Consider the following 9,910-nt stretch of genomic DNA (forward strand, 5'->3'; position numbering starts at 1 on the left):
GGGGCGGACATCGGGGCACAGGGGTGCGCGGGTGATGCGCAGGGGAAGAGGGGGCTTTGGGGAGGGTCGGGGATGTTTCTCGGCCCACAAACCAGTCTGTTGGTGTCTGATTTCAGATCCTGAGTCGACTCCCTGGTAAGTCGGGTGGGGGAAGGCGGGGGCGCGGGGCGAGGCGGGGGCGCGGGGCGAGGCGGCGGGGGCGGGGGCGGCGCGGGGAGAGGCGCCGGCCATTAGGTGAAACTCATGGAGACTGTGTGCTCTAGTGCTTTGCGGCGGAGGGAGGCGATGCTGGTTCCCCGCCACACGTCGCTGCTGTCCGGGGAGCTGCAGAGCTGGGGAGAGCCCGTCACGTTGCTGGGACCGGGCAGGGAGGCGGGCACCATGCCGGGGAAGGCGGGCTGGTAGAGGTGGGACTGCAGCCCGGCGCCGTTGGAGCCCGCCAGGCTGTTGGAGAGGCCCATGGAGTTGGGCGGCGGGCCGGCCGCCAGGCTGCACTGGGATAGGGACTGCGCCATGGCTTGCTGCCGTCCCAGCGCCGGCGGCAGCGGCAGCTGCGACACGCCGGGCATGGCGGCGGCGGCCCAGCGCGTGTCGTTGGCGTGGAAGGAGCACAGGCTGTCCCCCATGGCGGCGGCGGCAGCGGCGGCGGCCGAGGGAAACTGCGGCAGCCCCGGCGTCGGCAGCAGCGTGCCCGGGGCGCGGAACACGTTCGTGGTCTTCTTGCGCTTCTTCCACTTGGCGCGGCGGTTCTGGAACCAGACCTGCGGGCGGTGGGCAGCGACACGCTCCGTTAGCCACCACCACCCCCCGCAGCCGGGGCCTCGGCGGGACCCCCGCCCCGGCTCCCGCCGCCCCCTCGAGCCTCGCCCCCATCGACCACGATAGCTCTTCACACCCGCAGCCCCACGCGCGTCCCCATCACACGTTGACGAAACCGCTGAAACTTTTTATAACGAAAGCGATCGATTTGTCCGTCCTGGGCGAGAGACTCCAGCAGAGGAGCCTGGCCTTCCCACGGGGAAATAAAAGAAAAAAAAAATAAAATGAAAACCCGAGCAGCCTACGGCTCTGGCCTTTGCGTGGACGCGTTCCGAGCCGCCATCGGAGCGCGGCGGGCGGAGAGCCCTGCCCCGGGCCAGCCGCCTCGCCCCGTGCCACCCGGGCCCGGCCAGGAAACCCTCGCACCAAACCGCCCGCACTTGGGTTTAAAAAAAACACCCAAAACATACCAAAACCAAACCTATACTAACAAAACCAGAGGTTGTTTAGGTGAGTGGGTGCTTGTGGTGACACTGTGGTAGGGGTGGCTTGGTGGGTCTCGCCGCACCGCGGCCGAAAGCAACCGATACAGTCGTAAGCTGGGAGAAAGCGCATCCACCTAAAATGCGAGACAGCGCAGTGCCCCATTCTGCCGAATTCCACCCTCTCAGGCTCCATAAGCGGACTGAGAAAGGCGGACGCCAATTAGCGGGAATGAACGGCCATAAGGGAGCTAAATATTATATGAATAATCGAAAAATCGCGTTCAATTATGTTTTAGGGTTAATAGTCAAATTGCGGCTACAAAATCTTTTTATGTTTCATGGTTTGCTGGTGGTGTAAAGAATCTCCATCAGGTCTGATCGTCTAAGTTCATAGCTGCACTGCATATGCTTTTAAAATGTGAATGTTTCCAGTTGAAAACTGATGCATGACAGATTAAAATGCAAGGAAAACCTGGGGGAGATCTTGAAAATGCACACATGACAACTCTAGAAATATATTAACCATGAGCATTTGGCAACTTTGAACTCCTTTTAAAATGCAACTAGCCCCTGAAAATTATTAATACAACAGTGAGAATCTAATGGAGGTTGGAATCTAAAAAACTACCTTGATGATATCTGCTGTTACAGTAATATAGACATACTGTAAATGTATTTTAAAATATATAGCCCATTTAATTCCCCAGCTATAAACGGGTGAGAGTGAAAGTGATAGAGAGAAAGGGAGACAATATCACTTTTGTTTTTCTTCTTCTCTTTTTTAAAATGTTCTTTTTATTTCTTTTTTTTTCTTTTTATTTCTTTTCTTTTCTTTTTAAGAAGCTGAAGCTTTATGAAGATCTCATTGGAATCCAGCAGATGATTAATGTGAAGATTTGGTAGGAAATCTGGAGAGCTGTATTAAAGCTCAGATCTCAGGTTCATTTCGATCAGCCAGCCGTGAACTCTGGGCCGAATTCATTACACTTTAATAGTACTGGGAGAGGAAGAAAATGCAATTTCTCATTCCATTAGAAAACTAGAAAATACTCTCAGCTTGTCCCCTATTAAGATGTGGCAGGTGACGGGACCATTGTGGGGGACACGGTCAATGGAATTACAGCACATTATTTTTGTTCATATAAAATATTGGAAGGCAAGCCTGACTGTGCAGAAGTTATTTCACTGATTTAGTTTTTATGTAAATAAAATATTGAAAGTTAATTAATCCGTGCTAGAGACTAATGATTATGCTTATTATATTGCATTTGATCGCATAATTTGCATGATTCTTGCATTGCTGCTTAATAAGCCATTCCAGGTTATAAATAATTCTGAAATTGGTTTCTAATAATGGCATGCTATAAAAAGAATGGTTTTATTACAGCAGCTTGAAAAGCAGAGCAATATCAGATGTGGAATTGGACTCCCGTTTAAGCATCAGCCAGTTTTATAATTATTTAAATGTATCATATACATTAAATACAGATCTAAAATAAGGAAAGTGGTGATTTATCCTAGCATCTAAAACCCTTAAAAATATATACAGCTGCTATAAATTAAGCATTTGGAGCATTCCTTAATCAGTGTGGAGCCCATGTACTGAAAGTAATGTGTAGGCTATCTGTTAACTATAAAGAAAACTGTAAAAACTGTTCTTACTCGTATAAGAACAGAAACTAATTATTGTTTAATTTAAATTTAATCAAGGACCAGTGATACATCGGATTGTGAAGTAAATATATTAAATATTTTTTGTCTTAGATTACATAATGTTAATCATTTTGAAGTGTTAATTAAGAAGGTTATGTTGATCTGATTACTTTTTAAATTACAGAACATTATTGTAAAAAAAATTTAAATTGACATTCTATTAAACTGTTTTTATCAGCAGTCTCGAGCTATTAGCATTGGTTTAAGATTATGCCAAGGCCATTAAAACACTTTGTCTTTCTTTCTACGAATTTCTTTGATGCGCTGTTAGAAAATAACTATTTCAATTTTATATTTTACTTCATTTACCACACTCCTAATATTGAAATTGGTATCATTAACCTTTGGGAAACCCAATAAAGTTTAATAGACCTCGTTTTCTTTTTTTCATAGAGTCAGTTGTCCAATTATATTTTATTTGTGAATCTAATTTCTTTTTAATTTAAACTAATTATAGTTCTGTGTAGGCTGAGTCAAATTGTTTTACTTTTTAAAAGCAGACGCGCTTTTTCTGTCACATTCAAGAACGGAATCTGTTTTCCTTCCTAAAACGTTCATTTAGGGATTTCTCTTCACGTGTCTTTATTTAGCTGAGGAGCCTGTGCTTGCCGATAGGGATTTTGAACAATGACTGTGCTGAATTGCTTCAGCAGCGGCAGTCCCGGTGCACTGTACTGAGCCGGGGTGCGCATCCCACAAGTGCTTCTATTGTGCAGGCTTTCATTCCTTGGAACGGACTCATCTAGAAAGTCGCTAAAATAATCTTATGCGCAAAACAGCTGCGTCTGAGCAGTATAGCTCTTTGAACCTTCTCCCCCTTTACCAAATTTCGTTTACATTTATTTGCCTAAATAGTTTCCTACTGTCCTGTGTGCATATACATATATATCTGTCTATGTACATATGTGTATATATATGTATTTTAGAGAACAAAGTGCACCCTTAGATGTTGAAGTCACTCACTAGCCCCGCCGTTCCCAGGCATTCTAAAAGCCAGTATGGGGAAAGTCCGAGTCCAGACAAAACGGGCTTTTATCGAAGTGCCTTTTTACGAGACGATATGCCTTCCCTCGCACCCCACCTTGGCTCTCAGGGCGGTGGGCTTTGGCGGACGCCCCTTCCCGGGGGTGCCGCGGCCTTGTCGCCATCAGCACCCTGGACAGCGGCCCTGCCGACGGCTACCTGGACAGCGGCCCCCGCGGTCGCCGCCAGACTCCGCTCCGGGGGAAAATGAGTCATTCCCGGCAGGTTCGGCTCGACTCTTAGCGCCAGGCTATTGCGAGAACTGAGACCGTTCTTCTCGGGCTGTCCCTCCCCGGACTCCTTCCAGCCACGGGCCGGGCCGTGGAGCTGAAGGAAGCTCAGCCCATGCCCCGCTCGGGGCCACCGCGCTGCAGGTGGGTAGGATAGGGGAAAAGGGGACACCCCAAGGTGACACTTTTGAGGAAAGGGGAGCGACGCATGTCTGATTTCAAGGCCAAACTGTTGCTTTCAGGGGTGGGTTATTTACCCCGCCGTCGGGCTGAGGTATGGGGCACCCACCCCCCTCCCCGTTGTGCCTGGCCTCGCCGCCGACCGGCCGTGCAGCCGTCACTGCGACTGTGGAAGGGCCGGCAGGCACTGCACGGGGACGGCTTTTCATACCTGCACCCGGGACTCGGTGAGACCGATGCGCAGGGCCAGCTCCTCCCGCATGAAGATGTCCGGGTAGTGAGTCTTGGCGAAGCTCCTCTCTAGCTCGTTGAGCTGCGCCGGCGTGAAGCGAGTGCGGTGCCGCTTCTGCTTCTGCTGACCCTGCTGCTGCGCGGCCTGGCTGGAGTTCTGGCCGCCCTGCTGGCCTTGCTGCTTGTCAGGGTCTTTGGCGCTGACGGCTAGGGAGCTGGGGTTGGATCCCACCGTGGTGATGTCCTCCCCCGGCAGCAGGGTGGTCCCTTCCACCGTGTCCGAGTTGGGAGCCATGTCTCCCGGGTGTCCCCCCGGATCCGAGCCCCCGACGCCCAGCCGACACTTGACCGCCTCCCGGTGTCCCAGCAGCTCGGCCGCGTCTTTCATCCCTGCGGAAGCAAAGGAGCGGCAGTCACTCGGCTGCAGCTGAGCATAGATCCATCAGAGCCCCTCTCCAGTGCACGGAACTGGAGAGAGACATCCAACCACTGCCACCGCCTCCGCCCCGCCGTCCCCAGGCCGGCCGCCCGCCAGACCCGCAGCCCTGCTCGGCTCCACGACACGGAGAGACCCGGGCCCGGCGCGACCCGGGCAGAGGGGAGAAAACTTTACATCGAGCAGCTCCTCTTCCTGCTGAAATAACCAGTTCCCTGCCCGGCCTTCACTTGCAAGACCAAGGGCAGGGAAGAGGAGGAGAGCAAGTTTTCAGGGTTTCAACTCGGGTTTTCCAGCGGAGCTGGTAAGAGAAAGAGACGGAGAGAAAGAAATAAGGTTCGAACCGCTCTGTTGCCGGGAGCGTTACCTCCCCGACAGATGCGCGGGAACCTCGGTCAGTCTGGCCGATCTTTCCCCTCTCCTCCCTCCGCTTCTCTAAACAAACTCATGAATTACCATAAATAGATAGATACAGATATTTCTCCCTTTTTCTTTTCTATTTTTTTTAAGGAAAGGGAAGGAGAAAAGCAAACGGGCGAGCAAGAAAAGGCCACACAGAACTCCGTAAACACCATCGAGCTCATCTGTCCTAAAATAATAATCATAATAATAATAATGTGTAGGTATGTATATAAAAACTGGGGAGAGAAAAATTAAATTATCCACAACTCGCTGTAGATCTACATATACCGTAGGTCTCCTCTCTTCTTTTTTTATGTTAAATCAAATTAAACTTTAATACAGTACAATTACTTTTAAAGGAATTAGCCCATTTAGAATGCATTAAGGTAAAATAAGGAACAAATTGTTAATTTCCTGCCCCGGCTTCCTCCCCGCTCGCCGCCGCAGCCGGTGCAGCCGCCGTAGGGCGGGGGGGTGCCGGGTGAAACTCACCGAGACGGGCGTCCAGGAGGTCGGCGTGAGACAGCATCGCGCACCGCTCCAGGGCGAAGGCTGTTCCCCCCCAAATTTTAGCGGCCTTAAGTTATTTAAAATAGATATAAGATATGAGATATCTATATATATATATATATATAGATATATATATATAGATCGTCTAAATGAAAGAAAATTCGGTGTGTGGTTAAAAAGGGGGTCTCTTGCATTATAATGTCCTTTAGAGAGACGGGGAGGTGCTTAACACTTCAATGAACCCGTGAGCAGCTCGGCGCGGGGACCAATCAGGAGGGCAGCCTGCAAATGTCAGCGCCCGGAGCGCCCCGCTCCGCCCGCCCGCCGCCCGCCCGCTGCCGCCGCCCAGGCCTCCCGCCGCCCCGGCCCGGCCCGCACCATGCCCGCGCTCCCTTACCCTGCTCCGTTCGCCTTGGCCGCCCGCCTTCTCCTTCTCTCCTTCTCTCCTTCTCTCCTTCTCTTCCAAATGCACATTTGCCATACTCCGCTCCGGGTTGCCCCTGATTTATCGGCTTTTATTGTTTTTAATGCCTCCTCGGAGCGCACCCTCTCACCGATCAGTCTCCGAGGGTCTCGCAAGCTCAGAGCCCACCAAGGGCTGCGAGCGGGGCAGACGGGCGGTGCGGGGTCGGGCAGCGCCAGCCTCGCTGGCCGGCGGCCCCGGGGAACCAGGAGCGAGAGCGGCAGGGGAAACTGCAGCCAGACTTTCACCCACACAAGCCCCGACGGCTGCTGGGCGTCGAGGAAAGAGAAACTTGCCCGAGTTCCCGCAGCGGGTCGTGCTGCACAGGCGGCCTGGCCCCCGAGGCTGCCCGCCATCTCCGCCCAGCCCCGCTCGGTGCCGAGGCAGAGCGCAACGAGGGGCAAGGGAGCCCAGCACCATGAGTCCCGGCCGCCCGGGGAGCTCTGCCTCCCTTTCTCCCCAGGATTTTAACGCCCTTAAGCCCTATTTTTCGGGTAAAGTTTCCAAGTTCGGCTAGCCTACAAACTCAACTTAAAGCAGTAAATAAAGCTAAATGCTTTTTATTTTCCTCTTGAATATATTAAACTACTTGAACAATTTAAAGTGCTTTGCAGAAGTGAAGCGAACCATTTCTAATGTTCTGATTTTTCAAAGCCAGCCAACAACAAAGTTTAGATTAGTAATATATTTCTAACCAGAGTAATTTTCAAGATCATTAGGCATTTATGTAATTAGTGCCAAATCTATAAGCTTTTATTACGATTATTAGAGTAAAATCAGTATAAATTTGTACTAATTTACTACTGTTTAGACTTGGCTGTCAAGCCAAGAGGTTCTTATTGTAAATGATAACTGAGGAAATTAAGTGCAAAATTCTGTACCATTTCTGATCCGCTCCTAAACAATCCGTTTCAATTGTATTTGTAGCAGAACATAATGCCCTTTTAAAGTTATTTGACTTGTATTTTTATTTGCAAAACAAGAAAAATACCCTCTACGCGGGCACAATGAAAACTGATATTTACTACTTCCAGCTTGATTAACATTGATTTTTAATTCAAAAGTGATGCAATTAAGATTATTCATTTAGTGCAAATAAAGCTTCCACCAAAAAGCGAGCCCAGTGAAGTCTATGTTAAATAAAACGGAGCCACTGTTTTTGGTTTTGTTTTTTTTTTTTCCGCCATCCAATTGACTTACACGAAACACTGTAAATACTGCATGCGAACAGATGCAAGAGTGGTTTTGTTTGCAGCTCAGATGTGCAGTGGTTTCGGCAGAGACTGAAGGAGACAAAGGAACCGGCCGACCGATCTCCAGGGCAGTTTTGCTGCCTTTTTTTTTTCCCTCATCACAGGCTACATTGATTCAATTCAGCTTTCGAGACCTCGGGCTGTTGCGAAAAACCTGGGTGCTCGGAAACGGCCGCTCAGAGCAGGGAGAGAAACCCCAGAGCCAGGCCACAATTTAGCCGAAGACAGAGAGAGAAAGAAAGGAGATGGAGGTGGGGTGGGAGTTTCGGGATTATTATTTTTCCCCGGCTGGATGGGTGACTGCGGAGATAGCATATTTGCTGTGCTTTTTTCCTTTGAAAATTATTCTCTCTGTGCAGCTGTAAGGCAGGAGGGGAAGACTCGGCAGTGGAAACTGCTGGGAGGAGCCCCCCGGCCCGCTGCCGGGCGTCGGGACCCGCGGAGCGGAGCCGACGGAGTCGCTGGGGAGACGGGCCGGCGGCGTGGGGGCGGCGCGCAGCCTTTCGTGGCCGCGGGAGTCTGGTCCTGCCCGGGCCGGGGTGAGGCGGGCGGTCAGGGGCTGGCCGGGGCGTCAGGGGTTCAGTTTTAGGTGTGTGTACTGGCACAAGTGCGCGGGCGCTCGAGGTGCCCGCAGTCGGCTTCTGCCGAGCGCGCCGTGGGCAGGGTGGCAAGGCGTGCGTGTGCATCTATTCCGTGTTGTTGTATGTTTCAGGTCGATAAATAAATGTGTAATAGTTAATGTGCAGACACATCAGAGTAATAACAATGGGATGAAATCAAAGGATTATCAATCTCTGTTAGTAACTGCTGAATAACAATGTTGCGGTGTGATTGATAGTGCGCTTCATTTTATGACTTTTCTATTGCTCTTGATTTTTATAGCAGTATAAACAAACTAAATCATTTCTTCCAAGACTTCAGATCGCAATTGTCTTAAGGGAAGGGGGGAAATCAGAGAAGGAAGTCTGTGGGAGAGAAAAGAGCGAATTGGGCTTACACGCGTGTCAGAAAGAAAATGACAATGGGGCACATGTAAAATACCCTTATCACATTCCACTTTCGCGCACTCCTGTTTTGTCAAGTACCCGAATTCACCTGGGCAGCGTCGGAGATGTATTTACAAGGATTTTATTCCCCGTCATCTTTCCATTTTCCCAGTGTAGCCAGAAAACTGCCAGTCAGCTCCATTCCCTGTTACAATTTACGGTATTCCCCACATGATCATAGGAACTGAAGTTCCTAACAAGGAAAGGCTTTAGCACAATGGCCAAAAATCTTCAGAGTGACACGAGTGTCTTCAGAAATCACTTCAGAGCAAAGTAAAAGGATTTTCTATGACGGATCCAGTGATTTTTCCTCAATAAATAGGTTTTAGATTGTTACACACACGTAGAACTGGAACAAAGGGCAGTACCAGAAAATATATTGGTTGCCCCTAATAAAATTTATTTAGACAGTTTATTTCTCATAAAAAATAGAGATTGAATTTCGTACAGAAGCGCCTGCCAAGAGGCCAGGCACTGGGAGATCATCTCCCCCCTCACCTGCCTTTGCCTTTCTTTCCTTTTCCATCCCATCCCTTCCTTTCCTTGCCCTGCCCGGCGGCGCCCGGCGGGCCCGATCCCGGGGTCCCGGCCGGAGCCGGCTCTGCCCTCCCCTGAACGGCCCCCCCGCCCACGCCAGCCGATCCGCCCGAGTGAGGCCGCGGGAGCGGGGTATGCTGCGTCTGGGAGTAATATAACCCTAATTCTCCAGCGCTGTGACCCTGGTAAGAAAGGGTAGAGAACTTTCCAAACCCCAGAGCTCCCCCTCTCCCCTTCCCGCTAAACTCAAGCCCTGATTGAATGAGGCTGTAATATAAACAAGTGTATTTAACCAATTCTGCTCTGATATAGAAACAGAACCTTCTTTTATCAGAATAATTATATTTGGACCGAGACACACAGTAAAATAAGGTTAAACTGCTAAAGTCAGCAGGGTGGCTTGGCATAAATGGCTGATAAGATTTGTAATTTGATATTTTATTTATGTATTTCTTGAGCATCCATCCAGTTAAGCCAGCTGCTGTATGCGGAGCACCGTAATTGGTTTTTACACATAGCAACGCTCACAGCATTTACCAAATGCAACTTTTGGTTGCTGGCTTGTTCGCGCGGCATTTTTTTTTTTAATTTTTTTTTTATTTCTAGACAGTAGTGCTGAAATGTCGGATATTATTATTCACA

The 9,910-nt window shown here is 49.7% G+C and overlaps 1 protein-coding gene across 1 annotated transcript; it reads right to left on the reverse strand.

The window, feature by feature from the left end:
• Window positions 1-214: 214 nt before the first annotated feature.
• OTP (orthopedia homeobox) lies at window positions 215-6,393 on the reverse strand. Its single transcript, XM_053932037.1, has 4 exons — window positions 6,367-6,393; window positions 5,952-6,036; window positions 4,602-5,011; window positions 215-761 (listed from the first exon to the last, which is right to left on the reverse strand). The coding sequence occupies exons 2-4, from the start codon at window positions 5,986-5,988 to the stop codon at window positions 231-233; spliced, it is 978 nt and encodes a 325-aa protein (XP_053788012.1). The 5' UTR covers window positions 5,989-6,036; window positions 6,367-6,393; the 3' UTR covers window positions 215-230.
• Window positions 6,394-9,910: the final 3,517 nt, after the last annotated feature.

The sequence above is a fragment of the Vidua chalybeata genome, chromosome Z (genome assembly GCF_026979565.1).
Source record: "Vidua chalybeata isolate OUT-0048 chromosome Z, bVidCha1 merged haplotype, whole genome shotgun sequence".
NCBI classification, from domain to species: Eukaryota; Metazoa; Chordata; class Aves; order Passeriformes; family Viduidae; genus Vidua; species Vidua chalybeata.

Excerpts from the sequence above, each read along its gene's own strand:
- OTP (XM_053932037.1), bottom strand. The coding sequence starts at position 5,988 with ATGCTGTCTCACGCCGACCTCCTGGACGCCCGTCTCG. Across the intron at positions 5,012-5,951 it reads CCTCCTGGACGCCCGTCTCG|GGATGAAAGACGCGGCCGAG; the intron begins GTGAGTTTCACC and ends TTGCTTCCGCAG. Across the intron at positions 762-4,601 it reads TCACCGAGTCCCGGGTGCAG|GTCTGGTTCCAGAACCGCCG; the intron begins GTATGAAAAGCC and ends CACCGCCCGCAG.